General features: G+C 50.3%; 1 protein-coding gene across 2 annotated transcripts in view; it reads right to left on the bottom strand.

Annotated features, from left to right (window-relative positions):
- THAP4 (THAP domain containing 4) overlaps positions 1-26,812 on the bottom strand; it is a 45,191-nt gene that overhangs the window by 17,774 nt on the left and 605 nt on the right. The window contains exon 2 of one of the 2 annotated variants that reach the window (XM_032269553.1): positions 22,895-24,054. In XM_032269553.1, the coding sequence (XP_032125444.1) occupies positions 22,895-24,054 (1,160 nt within the window). Of the gene's footprint in view, positions 1-7,652; positions 7,762-22,894; positions 24,055-26,812 lie in introns of those variants that run through there. The other variant, XM_032269554.1, reaches the window with a different exon arrangement.

Here is a 26,812-nt window from a genome sequence, read left to right as displayed (position 1 = left end):
GACGGGTCAGAAAGGTGAGTGTGCAGAATTCAGCGTGCGTTGGGAGAAGGGCCAGAAAGGTGAGTGTGCAGAATTCAGCGTGCGTTAGGAGACGGGCCAGAAAGAGAGACGAGGCTGTCGGGGCACTCTGAAAACCTACCCAAAAGGGACAAGGACAGCCCCCTGAGAAGTGTGCAGAGACCAGGCAGGGGACCTGGAGAAGAGCAGACCAGGTGGAGGTGCCGCAGACAGAGGTCCTACGTGTGCAAATCTGTCCTTGCTGGGGAGGAACAGGAGGCCAGTGGCTGGGGAAGGAGATTCGCCCCTCAGCTGGGCCCTGGCCTGGACTTGGGCAGACAGAGCCCTGGAGAGGCCTGAGTGGGAGGGACCAGGTCTCTGGTCACAACCACGGGAAGCCAGGGAGGGCAATGGCAAAAACTCTGGTGGCAAAGGAGGGTGACCTAGACCGGTGGCCGTGGTAGAGGCAGTGGAAAGAGCCTAGATTCTGGATCTATCTTGAAGGCAGAGCCACCAGGATTTGCTGATGGTCTGGATGTAAAACATGAAAGAGAAGAAGGTAACTGAGGTTTCTGGCCTGAGAAACTGAGAAGATAAGTCACCATCAATGGGGAAATGGAAGATGAGAAGGACCCTGGGAGGTGTGAAGCTTGCTGACTTTCTTTCTCTCTCTCTCCTCTGAGACAGAGTCTCAGTCTGTCACCCGTCCTGAGTGCAGTGGCGCGATCGCCGTTCACTGCAAGCTCTGCCTCCCGCGTTCCAGCGATTTCCCTGCCTCAGCCTCCCATGTAGCTGGGATTGTAATTTTTTGCATTTAGTAGAGACGGGCTTTCACCACGTTGGCCAGGCTGGTCTCCATCTCCTGACCTCGTGACCCACCCGCCTCGGCCTCCCAAAGTGAGGCAAGTCACAGCATTATCACCTTCCCTTCCAAGAATTAAAAACAAAATGGGCCAGGGTCGATGGCTCACGCCTGTAATCCCAGCACTTTGGAAGGCCAAGGTGGGCAGATCACAGGGTCAGGGGTTCAAGACCAGCCTGATCAACACGGTGAAACGCCGTCTCTACCAAAAATGCAAAAACCAGCCAGGTGTGATGGCGTGCGCCTGTAATCCCAGCTACCTGGGAGGCGAGGAAGGAGAATCACGAACCTGGGAGGTGGAGGTTGCGTTCAGCCGAGATTGCCCCACTGCACTTCAGCCTGGGTGACAGAGCGAGACTCTGTCTCAAAGAAAAGAAAATACCTTCTCCCTGAACTTCATTTTCAGGGAAAATAGTTAACAGATACAACCCACAGCCACCAAAATACACACGAATGCTGTGAGAAGCGCGGGTTAGTGCCTCACTGACAAGGAGGGGCCTCTGGGAGCTGGGGGGCTGGCACCTGGTGAGAGGCCTCAAGGCCTGGCCTGGCTCAGAGGGCTGGGGCAGAGGGGTGGGGAGCCCTGGAGGCTCCTCTGCTCCCTACGCCCACAGGGAGCTCCTGCAGACAGCAGGCCCAAGGGACCCCAGGTGTTTACCCAGGTGCCAAAGAGCCAGGCCAACCTCTATGCAGGACTACGCATGGCCACCATCGAGAAGTAATGCACCACTCCGAAACAAAGGGGTGCTGCCGGCCAAGCGCGGTGGCTCACCCCTGTAATCCCAGCACTTTGGGAGGCTGAGGAGGGTGGATCATCTGAGGTCAGGAGTTGGAGACCAGCCTGGCCAACATGGTGAAACTCCAACTCTAATAAAAATACAAAAAATTAGCTGGGCATGGTGGCAGGCGCCTGTAGTCCCAGCTACTCGGAAGTCTGAGGCAGGAGAATTGCTTGAACCCAGGAGGCGGAGGTTGCAGTGAGCTGAGATCGCACAACTGCACTCCAGCCTGGGCGACAGAGTAAGACTCTGTCCCAAAAAAAATGAAATAAAATAAAGGTGCTGCCCTGAAGACCTTCTGCTTCTCTAGCAATGGACTGTAGGTCCCTGCCTGAGTTCAGAGATGGACAAAAGGTGTCCATACAGCAAGCTGAACAACAGCAGTGAGACAAACTGCAAAACGTCGATGGGGCAAAACAAAACTAAGAGGCAGGGCCTTGCTCTGTCACCCAGGCTGGAAGTGCAGCGGCGTGAACACAGTCCACTGTGGCCTCGACCACCGGGGTAAGTGATTCTCCTGCCTCAGCCTCCCAAGTAGCTGAATGAAGCGCCATGAAGAAAGACCGCTAATTAAAAATGCAAGAACTCAGGAGAGAAAAGGCAAGGAAAGAGGAGCAGGTGAAACCTGACCTGGCAGAAGTCAGGAAAGTAAAAGGAAGAAAAAAATCAAGCCGCCACCCAAATGAAGTGGAGACTGGAAGGAAACACACAGAGGCCAGATGCAAGAGGAGTTAAAACAAAATACAAGAGAGAGAAACGGAAACAAAGTTAGCAAAGTTAGAAAGGACGCAGGGCACACCGCTGGGAACGGCACAGCCCGGTGGAGGGCGCTCTGCCATGTGTGTGAGAGGTTAAGTGCGGAGCAGGGGCCCTGGACTGCCACTCCTGGGGACATGCGTACCCAGGAGAAATAAAATACCTGTCCCCACAAGACGCCGCACATGAACGTTTACAGCAGCACCATTCCCAGCAGCCTCAAAGTCGCAACAACCCAGATGTCCGTCAACCGATGAGTAAGCAAACAAATGCAGTGTATCCAGACGATGAAATGTTATCTGGCCATACAAATGAAGTCCTAATATAAGCTGCAATTCAGATGACCCTTGAAAACACGCTCCATGAAACAGCCAGACTCAAAAGAGCACATCGTATGCAACTTCACGTATCTGAAAGGTGCAGAATACGCACATCTATAGAGACAGCACGTGGGTTAGCGTTTCTCCAGAGCAGCATTCTGTGGCAGAAGACGCTACAGCCTCATGCAGAAGGCACACGAGGAGGGCAGGTGAGGGTCAGGGTGCAATCGCTGTCCACACTGTCCTTACCGACCACAGGCGCGTGAGCTCACTGACGTGTGCGGTGATGTGAGACACAGACTAGGTTCTGAAAACTCAGTCCAAAAAGTCTTCAAATAATTCAATAATCTTAAATCATCCTGGTTACGTGTTGAAATAATTTTTGGATAATATCAGCTTAGATAAAATCTAGTACTAAGATCGATTTCACTTGTTTCTTTTTACCTTTTTAATGCAGCTATTAGAAAGTATTAAGCCACATAAAAGACTCACCCTCTAGACCTTTCAGACGGTGCTGGAATGGAGTTTCCAACGCTCAGCACTCGGGGAGCTTTGTTTCTATGTCTTCTCCCAGAGGATGCTACTAGCAGAAAGAAGTCATCGGGAGACAGTGGGGGTGATTCGGAAAGAAATCTCCATAAATACTGAATGCACTCAGGAAAAAACAAAAAACACAGGCCGGACATGGTGGCTCACACCTGTAATCCCAGCATTTTGGGAGGCTGAGGTGGGTGGATCACCTGAGGTCAGGAATCTGAGACCAGCCTGGCCAACACGGTGAAACCCCATCTCGACTAAAACACGAAGATTAGCCGGGTGTGGTGGTGTGCACCCGTAATCCCAGCTACTCGGGAGGCTGAGGCACAAGAATCACTTGAACCCAGGAGGAGGTTGCAGTGGGCTGAGATTGCGCCACTGCACTATGGACTGGGCGACAGAGCGAGACTTTGTCTCAAAAAAAAAAAAAAAAAAAAAAGCGGTTATACAAACAAACCAAAAAACACCTGGGTGTAAGTGGCGGATGGCTAGTTGTGCAGGCATGACACTCAACTCACAGGACCCTCGAAGGAACAGGACTCCTCACTGGTCTTGTCCTTGACAGCTGACATCACAGAAGCTTACAAATCAAGTAGTAGGGGAAGATTTTATTTTAAAAACTAGGCCAGTCACAGGGCTCACACCTGTAATTCCAACACTTTGAGGCCGAAGAGGGTGGATCGCCTGAGTTCAGGCGCTCAACACCAGCTTAGGCGACATAGCTAAACCCCATCTCTATCAGAACTACAAAAACTTGGCTGGGCACGATGGCACACAGCTGTGGTCCACCTACTCCTGAGGCTGAGGTGGGAGGATGGCCTGGGCCTGGGAGTGGGAGGTCACAATAAGCCAAGATAGCATCACTACACTCCAACTTGGGTGACAAAGTGAGACTGTCTCAGAAACAAAACAAAATACAAACACAACAAGCATGAATAAGATGCCAAAACCAAGACTAAAAATGCTTGAACTCACAGACGAAGAATCTTTTCAGGGCTGGGCATGGTGGCTCACGCCTATAATCCCAGCACTTTGAGAGGCCGAGGTGGGTGGATCACGAGTTCAAGAGATCAAGACCATCCTGGCCAACATAGTGAAACCCCATCTCTAGTAAAAACACAAAATATTAGCCAGGGATGGTGTTGTGTTCTGTAGTCCCAGCTACTTGGGAGGGTGAGGTGAAAGAATCACTTGCGCCTGGGAGGTTGAGGCTGCAGTGAGCCAAGATCACATCACTGCGTTCCAGTCTAGGCAATTAAGAACGACATCCTGGCCGGGCCACAGTGGCTTACGCCTGTAACCCAGCACCTTGGGAGGCCGAGGCAGGCAGGTTAAGAGGTCAAGATATTAAGACCACCCTGGCCAATGTGGTGAAACCCCATCTCTACTACAAATACAAAAATTAGCTGGGCCTGGTGGTGCATGCCTGTAATCTGAGCTACTCAGGAGGCTGAGGCAGGAGAATCGCTTGAACCCAGGAGGCAGAGGTTGCAGTGAGCTGAGATCATGCCACTACATTCCAGCCTGAGCGACAAAGGGAGATGCCATCTCAAAAACAAACAAAAAACCCACAAAGCAAGACCCTCAACTCTTTTGCTGTAAACAGGAGATGCACCTAAAATAAAGCAATTCAGAGATCCAGAGAGACACTCCAGAACGTTGGGCAATAAGCAAAAAGAAAGCAGGCTTCCCGATCTTACCATCACGTAAAATGCACAGAAGTAGACAAAGAATAGCTCTTCCGAATTAAGGGCAGAATGCGCAATGAAAGCCGTTCATGCACCAAGCACAGCAACATTTACAAAACAGAAGTTACCGATGACACACCAAGATGTCGAGAGAAAGAAACTAAACGAAATCTCAACTCATCTCTAAGTCTGAATGAACAAAAATAAAGCCAAATTCCCAAATAATATAATTAATAAGGCAGTTCTGACTGATACATGTTGAACTCTGCAGCTTAAAACTAGGGAATACCTTCTTCAAGTTCCGCTGGGACAGTCATGCAAACTGGCCTTCTAAATGGTCACAGAAAGCCTGTGACTTCCAGGAAGCAGAGAGTCTATTGTCTGATAACAATGCAGTGAGACTAGAAATGAAAACAAACCAGGTGTCCCTTGAAAACATTGCGCTACAAGAAAGAAGCCAGACGGATATGTATAAATTCTATGATTTCACTTACATGAAATTCGAGACCAGGCAAAATGGATGGAGGGTGGCGGAATCTGAACAGTGATGGGAGGGGCGTGGCAGGGAGTGCAAAGGAGAACCTGGACCGCTGGACGTGGGCGTGGCGGCACAGGCGCCTCCACCTGCCGAAACTCACGGCGGAAACACCGAGGAGCCCGTGTTTCACTTACGTGGATACACCTCAATAAAAATGCTATAAAGAAAAACCTCTCCAAACAAACTAGTATGTCAAAGAGCAGAAAACTAAAAAAAACTAAAAGCATTTTATAGAATGTTTACTGTTACTGCAGCACAGGGTTCTGGGCGGCCTCAGAGCAGGGGTTGTGGCGGGGAGTGGGGCTGGCCTCACAGCTCAGGGCTTTGGCTCCTGGCCCCAGGGTCTGCTGCCACCCCAGCTGAGGCCCCTACTGCAGATCTGATATTTCAAGAAAAGACAGAAGCTAATTTTGGGCTAAAATATCCTGACTTCTAAACATCTGTTCAAATGGGAACAAATGACATCGCTGTGGTGTGAGCTGCATACTTTGCGGCAGGTGCAGAGGGCCAGAGGGCTGCAGCCACACGCAGTGCCTCGCCCAGTGCCTCCCGCCTGCCACCTCTCCATTCCTCCCCTCTCCCAGGTGGGAGTGAGGAGGCCACTGGCGGCCACCCAGCACATCCTGTGCCCTAAACCCACGGCTCCCGACACATCAGGAGAGCTCTCCACTGCCTTCAGCTGTGTTTCTGAGTAGGTTTTGTGTCCCTCGGGGAACCAGTCCCTGACACAGGCCCGGCCCCACTGGCCCAGCAGCAGGGAGGGTGCCCGTGGGGACGCACTCTGCCCCAGTCCTGCAGCTGGAGCAGCCCACAGCCTCTGCCGTAAGATGCCTGGGAGAACTCGGTCAGGGGGCTGGCAAGGACAGCTGGCTCCTTGGGAGAACTGGGCTTATTTGAAGTCTGGTCAAGTTGACCTGGACCGTCTGTCCCCCCAGGTGGGCCTGGATGGGCCAGTGCCTTTTATGTAGAAGGGGTGACGTGGCCCAGGCTCTCTTCCTTGACCTGCCTAGAAGACTAGCCCAGGGGAGATGGAAATGAGAGTGAGATGAGAGAGACAGGTGGGGTGGAGACGGCCAGCAGCTGGCATCGCCGGCAGCCTGAAAGGGAACCTGGCTGGGAACCTGCCACCCAGCAAGAAGGGCGGGTGCAGACGTACGAGAGCCGAGGGCGAGCCCCGGCGTCAGGACCAGAGAGGCCCGCCACCAAGCTGGTGAGCAGCAGCGCCTGAGCAGGTGGAGGATGTCCCTGTCAGAGCAGGTGGCGAGAGGCTGCTGAGTGCTGGAAGTGAGCTTTGAGGGGACTCTGTTGTGTGCAGGCCAGGTCAGGGAAGCAAGCAGCTCCCTGGAGAGGAGCTACCCTGCAGGCAGCTGCTGCTTCCGGTGCACGGGGCCTGCAGGACGCTTGGGAACAGGAGAGGATGCAAAGACTAGAGAATTCTAAGGTGGCTCTTCAGAAGAAACCCTTTTGAGTAGAAAAAGTAACTTCCTTCCTGACTGGAATGGAAGGCGCACACATGGCTAAGCAACTAGATGGAGGCAGAGGCTGAAAACCGGCCTCTGGAGGGAGCATCTAAAGGCTGAGAAATACTTCCTGTCCCACAGCCCTCCCAGCTGGCTGTTATCTGCTCTGACTCTTAATAGAGTTTAATGGACAGGGACGACGGGCTGGGCAGTAAACAAGCGGTGGGGCGCCTCCTCCTGGCTCCGCCACCCAGGTTCACCTGCTCCTGGGACGGCTCCCCCTGCACCTTCTACCTCTTCGGGCTGCAGTGAACGTGGCAGCTCCCTAGCCACTGTCTCCCTGGTCACTGAGGCATAGATGGGGGTGAGGATGACCAGTAAGATATTTTTGGAATCCAAACACCAGGTTACATGAGCCTAGATGTATGTTACAATTCATCAAACTGTGACCGCAATATCAGTGTATTTTACTCTCTGTAAATTATACGTCATTAGAAAAAATAAATTTAAACATGGAACGAAAAATATTTTAAAGGATTTAGTCTATTTGTCACTTTCCACCTCTTCAAATAAATCAGACTTTTCTATGCATTTCTTTTCTGATTTCATTTTTCTTTTATTAAAATCTCAACCAAAATGCACACCAAAAATTTAAATTTCCTGCAAGAAATTTAAATTTTCATTTTTGGGCCCAAGACACTGAAAGCAGGCTTACCCATCCCTAAGTTTTCTAAACTCCGGACACTCCTCAAGGTTCCTCAAGGTTGTTTTCTGCCAATTGACGGGAAATGTTTGCACCTGGCTGTTAATGGCTCTGCAGGAAGTAAATGCTAACTTTAAAGGGTTGCATTCTGGGAATTGTAGTTCCACAATGAAAGATCACGTCTCAGAAGAAAGTGAAAGACAATGACAGCCTAGATCACAGAATTTCAGAGCTGGAAGGAGCTTTGGAGGTCAGGCGACTTTTAAGAAAGAGGGACTGGCAAGAGGTCTGGGCAGAGTGAGGAGTGCGACTTCTACCCTGAGCCTCTTCTACCAGCCACAGCAGAGGAAGGCAAGGCGCATCCTAAAGGCTCTTTCTCTCCAGAGCAGTCCCTCTGGCCACCCCTGGCATGTCCTTTTCTGTTGCCTAGAGGCTGGCCGAACACTCCTCTTCACCTGGATGCAGAGGCTCAGAGACTGTTCTGTCTCCTGGCAAGTGGCCGGGAACCTAGGACAGGAAGTGAGCAAATGCTCCCACTGGGACCTGGGGACAGATACCTCCTTCCTGGAGCTCCCACCCTCACATCTCTTTGTGTTAGTGACACAGTGTTTCCTGCCAAGGCACACACAGAAAGGGACACTTACTGCTTAGTACAATAGGGCGCATGGCAGCCTTGGCTGCTCGGCCGGCAGCGGCCGTCCCAGGTGGGGAGGAGCTGTTGTTTTAAAGTGACATCAAGGCCCTCAACTTATTAACCATGAAACGGAAGGCGCTGCATGCAAAGGGGAAAAACAGAAATCATGATGGAGAGAAAATATAGCAAGTATTTCTTATTCTTATTATTTTTTTAGAGACGGGGTCTCGCTATGTTGCCCAGGCTGGAGTGCGGTGGCTATTCACCGGCACAATCCCATTACTGATCAGCACGGGAGTTTTGACCTGCTCCGTTCCTGACCTGGGCCAGCTCACCCCTCCTTAGGCAACCTGGTGGCTCCCAGGAGGTCACCATATTGATGCCGAACTTAGTGTGGACACCCGATTGGCATAGCGCACTGCAGCCCAGAACTCCTGGGCTCAAGCAATCCTCCCGCCTTAGGCTCCTGAGTGGCTGGGACTACAGGCACATACCACCATGCCCAGCAAGTACTTCTATAAAATAAAAAAAGGACATAAAGTGGGTACAAATAATTTGCAGATGTTATGTTTGATTATCTCGTTAATCCAAAAGTCTCAAGTGAAGAACTATTAGAATTTACAAGTGAATTTGATATGATGGCCAAGTACTAAAATGGGTAGCTTTCCCACATGCTAGCAATGGAACATTCTAGCTAACAGAAACAATGGTTGGGGAGTGAGCCTCTGGTTTCAACTCTCACATGTAAAGAGCCTGGAGCCACACACCACAGCCTTACAACAACTACCAAAAAACACTGAAAGAAGTGAGGTCACAGATGCCACTCCTGCCACAGAGAATCACAGCGAGATCAGCTCACGGGCAGCAGAATCTACAGTCTATAGAGACGGAGCTGGTGGGAACTTGACTTGGACAAAATGCTGGAGGCTGAACATGGCAGGCGCGAGAATCTCCTTGGGTCCTACATCTTCACGGTTTTTACCTCCAGGAACCTCATCAAGTTCTCCCCATGAAAAGCCAAGAAAAATTAAAATCACCTCATGTCTCTGGGATGAGGGGGAGGTGACCACCTTGAAATAAGCCCAGAGCATTCTCCAGGCAAAGGCCTGCTCTGCAGTGAAGCTGACTTCACCAGGAACTCACCTCGGCTGGGGAAGGGCATTTTATCACCCAGCCCCGCCAGTCTTCCCGTCTCACCCCCTCAGGGAGGAGGAAGCTCACAGCTCAGGGACACGGGCCACTAAAGGGCTGAAACAGAGTCACAGGCTGGAGCCTACGTCCCTCCAGTCCTGCAGGCTCCTGCGTAACATCACAGGTAGGAGCGCAAAAGGCCCAGGTGCTGGCTGAGGAAGGCACACTCAGAGAAACTGCAACAGGGAGGCAAAACAAGCCACCGCTGAGATTCAGCGCAGTCCAACCGCTAGCCAGGATGAGGTGCTGCCTTCCACTGAAGGCCCACTTGCTTTACCTTTCAGTCACGTGGCACTTACTGATGGGGGGATGCACTGAGAAATGCATTATGGGCAATTTCATCATTGTATAAACATCACAGAGTGCACTTACACAAGCCTGGAGGGCACACTGTCCTGCACACCTGGGCCGCATGGCAGAGCCCGTGCTCCTGGGCTACATACCACAGCATGTACCGAATACTGCTGTGTGTGTATCTAAAACACATCTAAACATAGAAAAGTTACAGTAATCTTTTAGGTATAAAAGATAAAAAATAGGGCCGGGCGTGGTGACTCACGCCTGTAATCCCAGCACTTTGGGAGGCCAAGGCGGGCGGGTCATGAGGTCAGGAGACTGAGACCATCCTGGCCAACATGGTGAAACCCCATCTCGACAAAAGACACAAAAAACAAAACAAAACAAAAAAAGGCTGGGCGAGGTGGCTCATGCCTGTAATCCCAGCAATTTGGGAGACTGAGGTAGGCAGATCACAAGGTCATAAGTTCAAGACCAGCCTGGCCAACATGGTGAAACCCCATCTCTACTAAAAATACAAAAATTAGCTGGGTATGGTGGTGGGCACCTGTAATCCCAGCTACTTGGGAGGCTGAGGCAGGAGAATTGCTTGAGCCTGGGAGGCAGAGGCTGCAGTGGGCCAAGATCGCACCATTGCACTCCAGCCTGGGCAACAGAGCAAGACTCCATCTCAAAATAATAATAAAATAACTATCATTAATACGCTAAGGGCTCTAATGGAAAAGGGGGCAACAGGCAAGAAAACATGGGGAACGTAAGAGGAGAGACAGACAAAAGAACAAAAAGGAAATGCCGTGAACCAAAAACACGAACGGAAATGAAGACTCTTCAAGGGCTCATCAACAGGGTAGATACGGCTGAGGAAAGAATCACTGAAGATATGTCTACAGAAACTTCACAAACTGAAATGCAAAGAGACAAAAATGGAAAAAAATCAGAATACTGGAGAACTGTGGGGCAGTCACAAAAGTGTGAATGAGCACAATAGGAATGCCAGAAAGAGAGGAAAGGAAGGAGCAGAAGAAACATTTGAATTAATAATAGTTCAGAATTTTCCAAAATTATCGACAGACACAAAACCACAGATCCGGGAAGCTTGGAAAACATCAATCAGGATAAATACCAAAGAATCTATGCGCAGGCATGTTGTACTCAAACTGTAGAAAACCAAAGACAGAGAATCTTGAAAGAAGCAAGAGGAAAAAAATCCTTACATGTAGAGCAAAAAGAGTAAAAACTGCAGCAGACCTGTCAGAAACCACACAAGCAAAAAAAAAACTAAAACCAAAAAAAATAGAATTCTATATCCAGTGAAACTATTCTTTGGGTGCAAAGGAGAAGTAAAGACTTACTTTTTTCCTGTATCACTGAAAAAGAGATTTAGGAAAAAAAATCTCTGAAAACTCAATATAAAGATGTATTTAGGCCAGGCAGGGTGGCTAACACCAGTAATCCCAGCACTTTGGGAGGCCGAGGCAGGTGGGTCACCTGAGGTGAGGAATTCAAGACCAGCCCAGCCAACATGGTGAAGCCCTGTCTCTACTAAAAATACAAAAATTAGCTGGGCGTAGTGGCAGGTACCTGTAGTTCCAGCTACTAGGGAGGCTGAGGGGGAGAATCACTTCAGCCTGGGAGGCAGAGGCTGCAGTGAGCCAAGATGATCACGCTACTGCACTCCAGCCTGGGCGACCGAGCAAGACCCTGTCTCAAAACAAAAACCAAAACAAAAAAACTTCTTTAAATAAAAACTGAGAGAATTCACTGCCAGTATATCTCCCCTATGAGAAATATTAAAAGTTCTTCAGAGAGAAGAAATATGATATACATCAGAAACCAAAATGTATGTAAAAAAGAGAGAGTGTCAGAGGAATAAGTGAAAGCAAAATGAAATCTTTTCCTATTCTTTTTTTTCTGAGACAGAGTCTCACTTCTTCCCCCAGACTGGAGTACAGTGGCTCACTTCAGTCTCTGCCTTCCAGGTTCAAGCAATTCTCTGCCTCAGCCTCCCAAGTAGCTGAGATTATAGGCACCAGCCACTATGCCCAGCCCCCCCTTTTTTTTTTTGAGATGGAGTTTCGCTCGTTACCCAGGCTGAAGTGCAGTGGCGTGATCTCGGGGATCTTGGCTCACTGCAACCTCCACCTCCCGGGTTCAAGCAATTCTCCTGCCTCAGCCTCCCGAGTAGCTGGGACTATAGGCACATATCACCATGCCCAGCTAATTTTTGTATTTTTAGTAGAGACGGGGTTTCACCGTGTTGGCCAGGATGGTCTCCATCTCTTGACCTCATGATCCACCCGCCTTAGCCTCCCAAAGTGCTGAGATTCTAGGCGTGGGCCACCGCACCCGGCCCTTTAGAGATGGGGTTTCACCATGTGGCCAGGCTGGTCTTGAACGCCTGACCTCATGATCCACCCGCCTCGGCCTCCCAAAGTGCTGGGATTACAGGTATGAGCCACCAAGCCGGGCCCTTTTCTTATTCTTTAGGAAAAGACATTCTTTTTCTTTTTTTGAGATAGGGTCTTGCTTTGTTGCCCAGTGGCATAATCACAGCTCACGGCAGCTTCAACCTCCTGGGCTCAAGTGATCCTGTCACCTCAGCCTCCTGTGTAGCTGGGACCACAGGTGTGTACCACCATGCCTAGCTAATTTGCTTTTTTTTTTTCTGAGAGATGGGGTCACACTGTGTTGCCCAGGCTGGTCTCAAACTCCTGGGCTCAAGCAATCCTCACACATCAGCCTTCCAAAGCTGGGATTACAAGTGTGAGCCACCTCGCCTGGTCCCAAATATATGCTGACTATAAGAAACCACCTTGGCCTGGTGCAGTGGCTCACGCCTGTAATCTCAGCACTTTGGGAGGCTGAAGTGGGTGGATCATTGAGGTCAGCAGTTCAAGACCAGCCTGACCAACACGTGAAACCCCGTCTCTACCAAAAATTAGCTGGGCACTGTAGTGTGTGCCTGTAATCCCAGCTACTCAGGAGGCTGAGATAGGAGAATGACTTGAACCTGGGAGGTGGAGGTTGCAGTGAGTCAACATTGCACCATTGCCTCTCCAGCCTGGGCGACAGAGTGAGACTCCATCTCAAAAAAAAAAAAAGAAAGAAAGAAACCCACTTTGAGGCCAGGCCCACACTTGTACACCTGTAATCCCTACACTTTGAGAGTTCGAGGTGGGCAGATCGCTAGGTCAGGAGATTGTGAAACCCCATCTCTATGAAAAATACAAAAATTAGCTGGATGTGGTAGTGTGTGCCTGTAATTCCAGCTACTTGGGAGGCTGGGGCAGGAGAATCGCTTGAACCAGGGAGGCGGAGGTTGCAGTGAGCTGAGATCCACCCACAGCACTCTAGCCTGGCGAGAGAGCAAGACTCTGTCTCCAAAAAAAAAAAAAAAAGAGAAACTCACTTTGAATACAAAGACACAGATTAAAAGTAAAGGGAGAGGCCAGCACAGTGGCTCATGCCTGCAATCCCAGCACTTTAGGAGACTGAGGCAGGCAGACAGCTTGAGCCCAGGAGTCCCAGACCAGCATGGGCCACATAGCAAAACCCTATCTCTAAAAAAATACAAAAATTAACAGGACATGGTGGCATGTGTCTGTAGTCCCCGCTACTTAGAAGTCTAAGGAGGGAGGATCACCTGAGCCCCGGAGGCAGAGGTTGTAGTGAGCCAAAATCACGTCAGTGCCCTTCAGCCTGGGTGTCAGAGAGAGACCCTGTTTCAAGAAAGAAAAAAGGTAAAAAAAATAGAAGAAACAAATTACTGATATATTAAAAAAAAAGGGGAGGGGGGGGTGAATCACTGTTAATCCCATGCCCCTTAAAAGGTTAACAAACAAATATTCCAAACACTTCCATGCCCACAAATTTAATAAGGTAGATGAAATGGACCAATTCCCTGAAAGACACATCCACCAAAACTCACACAAGGCAAAACTAATCATCCGAATAGGCTTACACTGAATACAGGGAAAAGCAAACTTTCCCTCTGGACGCGCTCAGGACACTTCCGTGATCAGTCTTTCCCAAGCCGAATGACGCTCTGATGCCAGCTGGGCATCCTGCATATCAGTTCAGTTCTGGCATGAAGTGGAGTTAGTGTGGATCCCACAGGTTGAGGGCTCGGTCCCACACGACTGGCCCCTTCTGAGGACAATGGCAAGCACGGAGCCCCAGGTTACTAACAGCCTCTGTACCACCTGGCTACAAATCCAGGACTCCCACAGCCCTTTCCCTGGATTTGAAAATCTGCTAGAGAGCCTCACAGAACCCACAAAAAGAGTTTACTTACTAATGCCAATTTCTTACAAAGGATATTTTTAAAGACACAAACAAATAGCGAGAGGCAGGGCTCACAGGGAGCAGTCTGGAAGGGTCCTGGGCAAGGAGCATGTGCCCCTGTGGAGTTGGGGTGCACCATCACCTCATCCAGCACATGGATGTGTTCACCAACCTGGAAGCTCTCCAAATCCTATAGTTGTGAAGTTTTAATGGAGACTTAATTACAGAGGCATGATCAATTATTAACTCTACCCCATTCCCCTTCCTGTAGGAGGGAGGAGGTAGGGCTAAATGTCCGCAGCTTCTGTTTATGGCTGGGTCTTTCTGATGAGCAGCCCTCATCTAGGAACCCCCCTGCCAAGAATCACTTCACTGGAACATTCCAAGGGATGAGGGCAAAGATGGACTCTGAGAATGGACGGTGCTCAGAGCACCATGTTGCTCAGGAGACTTAGGCGCTGGGGCAGAGACCAAATGTACATTTTTTATTATGTCACAGCAGCTATTAAAGAAATGGAATAATTAGTAGCCTTCCAAAACAGAAAGCACCAAGCCCTGCTGGCTTCATTGGTGGAGTTTACCAAGCATTCAAGAAAGAAATGAAACCAGAAAACAGTAGCAGAGGAAATGCTTCCTAACTCATTCTCCGTGTCCAGCAAGGCCCTAATACCAAAACACACACACTACAAGAAAACTACAGGCTGGGGGTGGTGGCTCAACCTGTAGTCCAACATTTTCAGAGGCCAAGGTGAGAGAATCACTTGGGGCCAGGAGTTCGAGACCAGCCTGGGCCGCAGGCTGGGCCCCCTCTCTACAAAGACTTAAAAAACTAGCCAGTGTAATGGCACGTGTCCATAGTCCCAGCTACTCGAGAGGCTGAGGCAGGATCGCCTGAGCAGGAGGCTGAGACAGCAGTGAGCCGAGATCACACGTCTGCACTGTGCACTGCAGCCCGGGTGACAGAGCAAGACACTGTCTCAAAAAAAAAAAAAAAAAAAAAGAAAAGAAAAGAAAAGAAAAAGAGAAAAGAAAACTACAGACAAATATCTCTCATGAACACAGATGCAAAAATCTTTAACAAAACCTTAGCGACTGAATAAAAAAAAAGTATAAAAAGAATTATATGCCACAACCCACTGGGATCTACTCCAGGTATGCAAGGCTGGCTCCGTGCTCTAAAATCAATTAAAGTACCCATCACATCAATAGGCAAATCATATGACCATAAATCACAGGATCACATTAACAGGTAAAAAAAAAAAAAAAAATCATCTGACACATTCCAACATCCCATACATAACAGCTCTCAGCAACAGGAATAAATGGGAATTTCATCAGCTTGATAAAGGACATGTAAAAAAACTAGAGCGAGGGCCCGGTGCAGTGGCTCACGCCTGTAATCCCAGCACTTTGGGAGGCTGAGGCGGGTGGATCACAAGGTCGAGTTTGAGACCCACCTGGCCAACGTGGTGAAACCCCATCTCTACTACAATACAAAAATTGGCTGGGCGTGGTGGTGCACGCCTGTAGTCCCAGCTACTAAGGAGGCTGAGGCAGGAGAACTGCTTGAACCCGGGAGGCAGAGTTGCAGTGAGCTGAGATTGCACCACTGCACTCCAGCCTGGCGCCTGGCGACAGAACAAGACTCTGTCTCACAAATAATAAAAAAAAACACCTAGCGCTAACATCATAAAAAGGAAAACAGTTATTCCTTCTATTCTCTGTTAACACTTTTTTTTTGTTTTGAGACGGAGTTTCACTCTGTCACCCAGACTGCGGTGCAGTGGCACGATCTCGGCTCACTGCAACCTCTGCCTCCCGGGTTCAAGTGATCCTCCTGTCTCAGCCTCCCAAGTAGCTGGGCAGGCACGTGTCACCAGGCCTGGCTAGTTTTTGTAATTTTAGTAGAGACGGGACTTCACCCTGTTGGCCAGGTGGGTCTCAAACTCTTGACCCTCAGGTGATCCACCCTCCTCAGCCTCCCAGTGTTCGGATTATAGGCATGAGCCACTGTGTCCAGCTAATCTGGAATTTTTTTTTTTTTTTTTTTTGAGACAGAGTTTCGCTCTTGTTACCCAGGCTGGAGTGCAATGGCGCAATCTTGGCTCACCGCAACCTCCGCCTCCCGGGTTCAGGCAATTCTCCTGCCCCAGCCTCCTGAGTCGCTGGGATTACAGGCACGCGCCACCATGCCCAGCTAATTTTTTGTATTTTTAGTAGAGACGGGGTTTCACCATGTTGACCAGGATGGTCTCGATCTCTTGACCTCGTGATCCACCTGCCTCGGCCTCCCACAGTGCTGGGATTACAGGCTTGAGCCACCGTGCCCGGCCTGGAATTTTTTTTTTTTTTTTTGAGGCAGAGTCTTACTCTGCCTCCAGGCTTGAGTACGGTGGCACAATCTCAGCTCACTGCAACCTCCACCTCCCGGGTTCAAGGGATTCTCCTGCCTCAGCCTCTTGAGTAGCTGGGACTACAGGTGCACACCACCACGCGCAGCTAATTTTTGTATTTTTAGTAGAGACAAGGTTTCACCACGTTGGCCAGGCTGGTCTCAATCTCTTGACCTCGTGATCCGCCCGCCTCGGCCTCCCAAAGTGCCGGAATCACAGGCATGAGCCACCGAATCTGGCCACTAATCTGGAGTTTTGAAAAACCTTTGATTGTGAAAAATCTTGAACATTACGAATTAAACAGAATAATGTAATAAATCCACACACCTGTCCCTAGTTTCACCGTTTATCACTCTTCCAGCACCCTTGTTTTGTCTGAACTTCTCCCACTCTCCAGCTTCCATTTATCATTTATTGACAGATTGTTTTTGGAACAGAAAAGTCCAGCAGATGGTACAGAGGGTTCCTTTGCCCTCTCATCCCTGCCCTGTTCCCCCATAATTCACATCTTGCATTAGTGTGGCTGTGTATCTCAAGTTATGAAGCAATATTCATATGCTGTTACAAACAGGGTCTATAGTTTACATTAAGGTTCACTTGTGTTGTACTTGTTTTTTTTGAGACAGGGTCTCACTCTGCCGCCCAGGCTGGAGTGCAGTGGTGCAATCTCAGCTCACTGCAACCTCTGCCCCACCCCATTTAAGCGATTCTCCTGTCTCAGCCTCTCCAGTAGCTGGGATTATAGGCGCCTGCCACCACGCCCACTAATTTTTGTATTTTTAGTAGAGACAGTGTTTCACCGTCTTTTAGTAGAGACAGGCTGGTCTTGAACTCCTGACCTCACGACCCACCCAACTTGACCTCCCAAAATGCTAGGATTACAGGAGTGAGCCACCGCTCCCAGCTGAACTTGGATTTTGAAAATCCAGATCTCAAAATTACATGTAGATAATGAATCTATAAAGGAATGAAAACATTTTTGAAGCAAGTGTCAAATTACTGAACCTAGGAAACAGGTGAATAATATTTAATAGGGATTAGTATCCTTACTCTACCAAGAACGTTTCTAACTCAGTTGGCAAGCAAGACGGCGAGCCTGTGGTTCATAGAAACACTAACACGTGCCCTCAAGGAATCACTGCTGGCAGAGAAGAGCACCTCGTCCACTGAGCACGAGTGGGTACCGCCTCTGGAGGGTGGCTTGGACCAACCTCTGAAGCCCACGGGCCCGGATCCTTCAGTTTGGGGAACTTGCCCAAAACTAGACACTGGCTAAAGATGACGAGCTGAATGGACACATGTGACACGTGTGTAGCCTTTTCCATATAAACCCTGAAGAACGACCAAAAGAGTCTGTCACTGAAGAACAAACCCACATGGGCGGCGAGAACACAGAGCACAGACCCAGGGCCTGCACCACAGGTGGCTGCGAGGCAGACTGCAACCTGGGGGAGGGCATCCTCTCCCACCACACCCTCGCTCCTGATACCCCTGTGCCTACCCCTGTGCCCACCCCGCATGCCCAGCCAGCTTGGCCTGGCCTCACCTTTCGATCGGTACAAGGGCACAGGGCACACAGGGCAGTGCCTGCGCCTGTCCCTGCTCTCCAGGGCCAAGCTCCGCACGGCCCTACCCACGGCACACTCTCCCTGCCTGTCCCTGCTCTCCAGGACCCACCCCTGCACAGCCCTCCCCACTGACACACTCTCCCGGCCTGTCCCTGCTCTCTAGTACCCAGCCCCGCACAGCCCTCCCCACTGACACACTCTCCCCGCCTGTCCCTGCTCTCCAGGACCCACCCCTGCACAGCCCTCCCCACGGCACACTCTCCCCACCTGTCCCTGCTCTCCAAGACCCAGCCCCGAACAGCCCCGCACAGCCCTCCCCACGGCACAGCCCTCCCCACTGACACACACTCCCTGGAGCCACACTCCCTCTGGCTCCGGTCTGCTTGCCCCGCTCCCCTGCACTGCCAAACCTGGCCCTGACCCCTCATCACTGGCCCCCTCTCCACCGGGCTCCACCAGCCTCTCCAGTGGGATTTCAGTCACCAACACCCCTGGGGGCACGTCTGGCCCCCTTCTCTCCATCACACAGGGAGTGTGTCTAGTCTCCCTCTCTCCGTTACAGGGCAGGGGGTGCGGGTGGGGGGGTCTAGCCCCCCCTTCTCTCCACTACCCCCAGGGGGCATCCAGCCCCCCTTGGCCTTCCCCTGTACCTGCCTCAGCTGCCCCTCTCACAGCAAGGCCTGCTCCTGGGCCAGGGCATGGAAGCCCAGCATAGAACCACACTCAACCCCAAGGCTTCGAACACCTCTGCTCCCCCATCCCCACACTCACCTGTCCAACTCCAGGAGGCTGGTACCGGCCTCAGTACCCAAGATCACTCACACTGTTCCTCACCCTTCTCTCCTGTCCTCCCCAGCCTCTGCCGCGTGGCACCCTGAGGTGCTCAGGCTCAATCCCTGTAGCTGGCCTGCTGCTCTTTTGCTTCTCAACCCCTCGAACCCAGCCAGTCCTCCAGCATCACCACCGCTGCCAGGTCCTCCCTAAAGTCTCAGCCATCGCCATCCACCCTGGGACTGCCACAACAATCACCAGCGCCCGCCTCAAAATTGTATTGGAGTATGAATTGTTTTAAAAAAAAGTCAAGGCCGGTGCGATGGCTCACCTGGGCAACATGGCATCTCTCCAAAAAAATACAAAAAATTACCCAGGCATGGCAGCACATGCCTGTAGTTCCAGCTCTCGGGAGGCTCGGGTGGGAGGATCACTTGAGCCCAGGAGGTTCTGGCTGCAGCGAGCCGAGATCATGCCACTACACTCTAGTCTGAGATTGTCTCCAAAAAAAAAAAAAAAAAGTCATTAAATACTGCCAGAAAGAAGGGGAAACTTGGATGCAATAAATAACAGTAAATAAAGTAACCAGTAAAATGTATACTTAAATCTAGTAATTACGGTTGCTTGATGGGGAGGAATGAGAACCACCTGGAACTGGGATGGCATATACAGCCTCCATCTAGGGAGCGTGGCACACAGGACCCGTCAGCGCTCAACAGTTACACAAAGAGGGGCTCCCATGTCTGTGTCTAAAACTGGAAGATGGGCGAAGGACAGTGGCTCACAATTGTAAACCCAGAGCTTTGGGAGGCTGAGACGGGAGGATGACTTGAAGCTAAGGGTTCAAGACCAGCCAGGGCAACATAGTAAGACCCCATTGCTACAAAATTTTAAAAATTAGCCAGATGTGGTGGTATGCGCCTACAGTCCCAGCTACTCGGGAGGCTGAAGTGGGAGGATCACTTGAGCCCAGGAAGAGGTCAAGGCTGCAATGAGCCGTGATAGTGTCACTGCACTCCAGCCTGGGTGACAGAGCAAAGCCCTGTCTCTAAAAAATAAAAGAAAAAATGGAAACATATCCCCTAGAATAATAGTAAGAAAACAGTGAGAAAGCCTAACAAATTAAAAAATAAATAGGCCCAAATTCCCGCTTATCAATAATCACAACTGTAAATGACTACTCTATAAAAAGACTTTTAGATTGAGTTAACAATATAACCATAAAATATGAAAAGGCTGAAAAGAAGGAGATGAAGAAATAAGACTTTAAATAGGACAAAAAGGGGCTTCTCATGCGGGTAACAGGAACACTTACGCATAAACAGCATGGCCTTGATTTGAAAAGCAAAACCTGGACATCCGAGCAGGAATGGGCGCCTCTGGAGGCACGGCGGGAGGCCGGCTTACCCTTCTCAGAAACCAGCGACCAAGGGCCTGACAGGAAGCTAGGAAATAGTCGGGTCTGCTGACCAACACAAGCAAGCAAGTGCCCGCTGCGGGTGATAACAATGTAACCAAGGAGTGGTGAGGACACGTTCTTCTCAGGCCACACTGCAACATTCACAAAAAGGGACCGTGTTGGCCACAGTGAAGTCTCAAAGGATTCCAAAAAGCGGAACGCCTTCAGAAACCTTACCATTACACCTTAATGCAGTCAAATTTTAAAACAACTACAAAAAATTAGCTCCCCTACCCCCATCTGTGTGCATTTAAAAATCTGTTGATACCCTTTTAAATAACCACAGGGTTAAAGGGGGCATCAAGGCTGGAATTACAAACGAGTCAGAAATGAACAGCAACAAGAGCAGAGAGAGGCAGGTCCATGGCACGTCGCCAAGGAACAGAAGAGCCACAGTCTCCGTTGTCGGGTTAAGGAACACGCCAGGAACCAGAACTACAAGAAAAAACCCAAGAAAGTGAAAAGATGTGAGGGTTAACGAGCATTAACAACTCAGAGACAGGAAGGCCTGGCTGTTTGGAAAAACCTGTAATGGCGACAAACTTCAGGAAGTTTAACCAAGAGAGAAGAAAAGCGACATCAGCTCTGACAACTACAAACAGCTTCAAAATTCCGAGATAGCCTGGTACAGTGGCTCCCACTGTCGACAGCATGGTAGTAGAAAGCCTGTCTCTACTAAAAACACAAAAAGTAGTCAGGTGTGGTGAGAAGTGCCGGTACTCCCAGCTAGGTCGGAGGCTGAGGCAGAATTGCTTGAACCTGGGAGGCAGAGGTTGCAGTGAGCTGAGATGTCACCACTGCACTCCGGCCTGGGCAAAAGAGTGAGATGATGTCTAAAAAAGTAAAATTCCAAGAGAAAAGTAGTATACAATTTCAACCTGAAAATCCAAAAATCTAGATTTGATCTGAAAATCTAGATCAACGGTATTCAGAGGCACACCCCTCCCCAGGAGGCAATCGGAAATGCATGTGACGGGCTTTTTGGTCATGCTAGTGGCTGCTGCCCTGGGGATCCAGGGAGCCCTGCAACCTTGTCTACCATATACTTAGTGACAAACACTGATCCAGGTGAAATCAACAATGTGGTAGGAAAATGGTTTTCCTATGTACACAACAGGCAAAACAAACCATCCATCATATGTAAACAACATCTAGAAACCAATTTTAAGAAGTACTTAACAGCAAAATGGAGGGGGCAGGGAACAGAAAACAGAGCTAATAAACATAAAAATTACAAAGGAAAACTTTTGTTTTGAGACAGGGTCTCACTGTCACCTGGGCTGGAGTGCAGTAGTGCGATCACAGCTCACTGCGAACACCTCCCAGGCTCAAGCTATCCTTCTGCCTGTCTCCCAAGCAGTTAGGACCACAGGCATGCACCACGATACTGGCTTATTTTAAAATTATTTATAGAGATGGGGTTTCCCTACGTTGCCCAGGCTGGTTTGAACTCCTGACTCAAGTCATCTTCCCTCTTCAGCCTCCCGAAGTGCTGGGATTATAGGCATGAGCCACTGTGCCTGCCTCACACACCAAATTTTTAATAGCAACAAGAAATAAAACTTGGGAGATGCGTAAGAAAATTTTTACCACTTTTTAGTCTGTATTTCTGCAGTTTAAATTTTTGCAACAGAGAAAGTACTGTATTTTTTTTTTGAGACAGAATCGTGTTCTGTCGCTCACACTAGAGCGCAGTGGCACCATCTTGGCTCACCACTACCTCCATCTCCCAGGGCGAAGCTATTCTCCGGCCTTCACCTCCCACGTAGCTGGGATTACAGGCACGCACCACCACACCTGGCTAAGAATGTATTGTATTTCAATAGATGTGTATGGCTTTTTTTTTTTTTTTTTTTTTTTTTGAGACAGAGTCTTACTCTGTCATCCAGGCCAGAGTGAAGTAGTGCAATCTTGGCTCACAGCAACCTCTGTCTCCCAGGTTCAAGCGATCCACCCACCTCAGCCTCCCCAGTAACTGGGATTACAGGCGTGCACCACCCTACCCAGCTAATTTTTGTATGTTTTTCATAGAGATGGGGTTTCACCATATTGGCCAGGCTGGTCTCAAACTGCTGACCTCAAGTGATCTGCCCACCTCAGCCTACCAAAGTGCCGGGATTATAGGTGTGGGCCACGAAGCCTGGCCTCAATAGATGTTTTAATTGAATAGATGTTAAAATAATTATTCATGTTCATGACGATTTAACTTCAAGAATATTCATCAGAATGTAAACAGAAAGAACTTCCTCATGACTTTAATAGTTTCTGATATTTGCTTCTTTTGAGAGTTTACTCTCATTCTTCATTTAGCCCCTAAGTCATCTGGAATTTCTGTTGCGTTAAGGTATGAAACAGAAGCCACCTTGACCTGTGCACTCTCTGCAGAGCTGTTCCGGTGCTCCCCGCTAACGCACGCTGCCTGCCCCCTTTACAGGCTACACCCCTACACACACAGATGCCTCGTGGGACCGGGTGCAGCGAGGCCTGCTTTCTAACCTGGGTTCCCTCGTCCACAAGGTATGGCTACGACCAGCACTTCCTCCTGAGAGCGCAGGGAGCTCGAGACCCCCCAGGAATGCTGAGGGGACGTGGGCCACCTTGCAGAGAAACCCCTCCTAGCGGCAAGAGAGCACAGAACGAGACGCTCTGGTACTGACCGCGGCTGGGCGACAGCAGGCCACTCGGGCAGGGGACGCTCACTCTCCTCAGCTCGTCCAGCTTCTCCTGGAGCTTCCGCACTTGGCTGTCGGAGCGGCTGACCCTCTGCCGCAGGCTCTTCAGCTCCCCGTTCTTCTTCTCCACCTGCTCCCGCAGGCAGCACACCTGGCTCTTGTTCTGCCGGGAGGAGAAGCAATAGGAGTGCAGCGAGTCGATGAGCTTGCAGGCCCCCGACGCCGACAGGATGACCTCGTTGATGGACATGGGGCTGGCGTCGCTATGCTGGCTCTGCACGGCTTCCGTTGCTGGCTTCGGGGTGACGTCGGCAGGAGGGGCGGAGGGGCTCTGGGAAGGCTTCTGCGGTGTCGCGGTGAGTGACGAGCCGGGGGGACTCTGGGCCAGGCCCTTGTCGGGCCCCAAGCTGCTCCCACTGCAGCTCGGCTCCACATCTCTCTTCGGCCTCTTGCGGTCAATGGGCTCTCGGGGCACAGACGGCCTTTCTCGAGCGTGCTTGGAGGAGAAACTGTATGAATGAAGCGAGCCGATAAATTTGCACGCACCAGATCCCGGGGGCGTAAAGTCCTCCACGGAAATGCCGCTCTTATCTGCCACAGCCCCTTCCACGGAGGAGGTGGGGCTCTCCTTGCCAGCATCTGCGGCAGACACTTCTGCTTTTCCCTGGCTGCCTGCCACCGTGGTGGCCCGTCCGTCTCCTGGAGTTCGTTCCAGGGCTTGCTGGGCCTGCTCCTGGCTGGCAGCCTCCCGGGCCGCCCTGGGTGCGGCTTCACCCTGCAGAGCAGCTCGCTTCAACCTACGGGACTCTGGCTTGGCCATTGGGTTTCCACTTGAGGATGGTGACCAACCAGCTCCTCTGCCAGTGGCAGCAGTCGAGTGTCCCCTCACGCCCCCTGTGGCCTTGCTGGCATCTTTTCTCCGGGTGCGGCCATGGCCTCCAGCCCCCCTCTTCTTCTCGGTCAGGTGGAAGATGGATGGCACAGCCGTGGGCTTCAGCAGGCGGTGCTGGTCCTCCAGCCTCTTGGAGAAGCTGTCTTTGGTGAAATGCTCACTACAGAGAAATGAATACTTAGTGGGAGTCCAGTTATCCCTCTGAACAGCTTTTAACCATTGGATTAGACGTTTTGAGTCCTTCAGGGGGAACCTACAAGACAAACGGCAAAGTAATTAGAAATAATGTCTCCCTTTAAAATGATCAACTGTAAAAGTAAAACACTCAAAGCTGTACTGATTTCATCCATTTAAAAAAAAATACTTCAATGCTGATTGGACCTCATGAAAAGAAAAAATTATTACAATTTTTTTACAAAAAAAAAAAACTACTTCAAAAAGATTTAAGGAACATCTTCTATCTGCAATTATTACTGGAGTAGAAATCTGAAAGACCCACTGTCTAGCCTTAAGGAGCTTACAGTCTGCAGGGCAGATGGGAATGAAGGTAACTAACTCCTCCCAGGCTGTGGTACATGCCCGATGGGGACATAGGATGCTAGAGACAGGGCAACGATGGCCTCGGGACAGCAGGAAATAGCCCCTAGAAGCTGACTGCTAACCAACCCTCCGACCTGCCTGGAAGGTAAGACTTTGGGTGCTAAAGCCAGGGCCAGCTTCTACAGAGATGGGAGAGTGAGAGGTCAGGACAGCACAGAGGCAGCCCTAGCTGTGCGCAAGCAGCCGAGAATGTGGAGCCCTCCAGAAGACTCCAGAGCTGCGGTTCTGTGGTCCTGCTGCATGTCCACCTCCAGGAGTAAAAATGCTCCTTATAAAAGTCGGCGAGCCCGGGGCAGGGCACAGTGATGCTCACCTGCAGTTCTAGCTACTGGGGAGACTGAGGCTTGAGAATTCTTTGAGTCCAGGAATTCGAAGTTACAGTGACCTAGGATTGCACCAGGGCTCCCCAGGCTGGGCAACAGAGAGAGACCCCGTCCTCTCCCCTCAAAAAACTCAACCAACCCAGATGAATCTTGACGACAGTATACTGAATGAAAAAGCCAGCTGTGGCTGGGTGCAGTGGCTCAAGTCTGTAATCCCAGCACTTTTGGAGGCGGAGGTGGGAGGATCACCTGAGGTCAGGAGTTCGAGACCAGCCTGGCCAACATGGTGAAGCCCTGTCTCTACTAAAAATATAAAAATTAGCCAGGCGAGGTGGCACTATATTCCTAGTTACTCGGGATGCTGAGGCAGGAGAATCACTTGAGCCCAGGAGTCAGAGTTTGAAGCCAGCTGAGATCGCGCCACTGCACTCCAGCCTGAGTGACAGAGAGACTCTGTCTCCAAAAAAAAAGCCGGTTGCAAAAAGCCAAACACTGCATGGCACCACTCATATGAAGTACTTAATCAAATTCATAGAGACAGGAAAATGGGGGTTGCCAGAGCGTAAGGAGAGGAGGACTGGGGAGTTAGTGTTTCACGGGTGCAGGGATTTGGCTTTACAAAGTAAGAATAATTCTGGAGCTGGATGGTGACAATGGCTGCACAACAACGTGAAAGTATTTACTGCTACGGACTGCACTGAAAAAGGGTTAGGAACGGCTGGGAGCCGCAGCTCGTGCCTGTGATCCCAGGTACACTGGAGGCTGAGGTGGGAGTTTCGCTTGGGTCCAGGAGGTTGATCACACCAATGCACTCCAGCCTGGGTGACAGAGTAGGACTCTGTTTCCAAAAAGAGTTAGGATGGTAAATTTCATGTTATGTGTATTATACCATAATTTAAAATTTGGGGAAAAAAACAAGCAGCACTGGAAGATACTGAATAGGATACTTAGTCATTTCTTCTTTATTATCTAATAAAGATTCTTCATAACTATTTCTTCATTAAGGCAAGTTCTGTGTTTAAGAAAACAGGCCTGGCCGGGCACGGTGGCTCACGCCTGTAATCCAGCACTACTGGGAGGCTGAGGTGGGCGGATCACTTGAGGTCAGAAGTTCAAGACCAATATGGCGAAACCCTGTCTCTACTAAAAATACAAAAAATTAGACCGTGGTGGCACGTGCCTGTAATCCCAGTTACTTGAGAGACTGAAGCAGGGGAATCGTTTGAACCTACAAGGTGGAGGTTGTGGTGAGCCAAGATCGCACCACTGCACTCCAGCCTGGGTGACAGAGACTCCATCTCAAAAAAAATAAAAAATTAAAAAAACACGCCCAAATGTGCACATGAGGGGTGGAGAGATCAGTTCTAACTGCTATTTGCTCCACCTGAGGCCAGTGTGGACCAGGACAAACCCTAACAGGATGAACTGGGGCATACTAAGCAACAGACCTTCTAACCGCCTTTCTGAACGCTTTGTGAGGCCAACTCCAAAGACAGGCCCCTCACCCCCAATTTCACTGCCCTTTCCCCTATACCATGTTAGACCGTTGCAACACGTCGCCTCCTTTTCAAGAACAGTAACAAAACTTCTAGGACACAAGCTCTGAAAGAAATTGTCAAGAAAGCGTGCTGGCTGCTTGTGAAGAAATCTAACGTTACTAATTCTTCTGATACACTGTAATGATTGCAGATGTACAGCGGAACACCGTGAACTTTCAATAACACTATAAATAACACGTGCCATTCCCGTCTTTAAAACTTAACACCACGCAGCATAAAAAAGCAACATCTGCAAAGTGGTTTTTAAAGTCTGTTCCCTGTTCTGGTGCCTCCCGCGTGCAATCCGCATAAATCTCACTGAAATGGCCTGAACCCACAAGGCCTGAAGGGGGTTTGGGCCCTGCCGCGGGGGCCCACGTGGGAAGTGGCCGAGAGCCGGGCCCGGGCCAGGCGCCCCCGGGCGCGGAAGGATGCGGTCCCCGGCCGGCCGCCCGGGGCTCTCAGAGCGGCCCCGCGTCCCGGAAAGCCCTCCCGGGGGCTGCCAGCCTGCCGCGCCGCTCCCGCTCGCAGACATCGAGGCCGGCCGCCC

This window comes from Sapajus apella, unplaced genomic scaffold (genome assembly GCF_009761245.1).
Source record: "Sapajus apella isolate SASKATOON/1434 unplaced genomic scaffold, GSC_monkey_1.0 scaffold194, whole genome shotgun sequence".
Lineage (NCBI taxonomy): Eukaryota > Metazoa > Chordata > Mammalia > Primates > Cebidae > Sapajus > Sapajus apella.
This window is presented reverse-complemented; position numbering and strand designations above follow the sequence as displayed.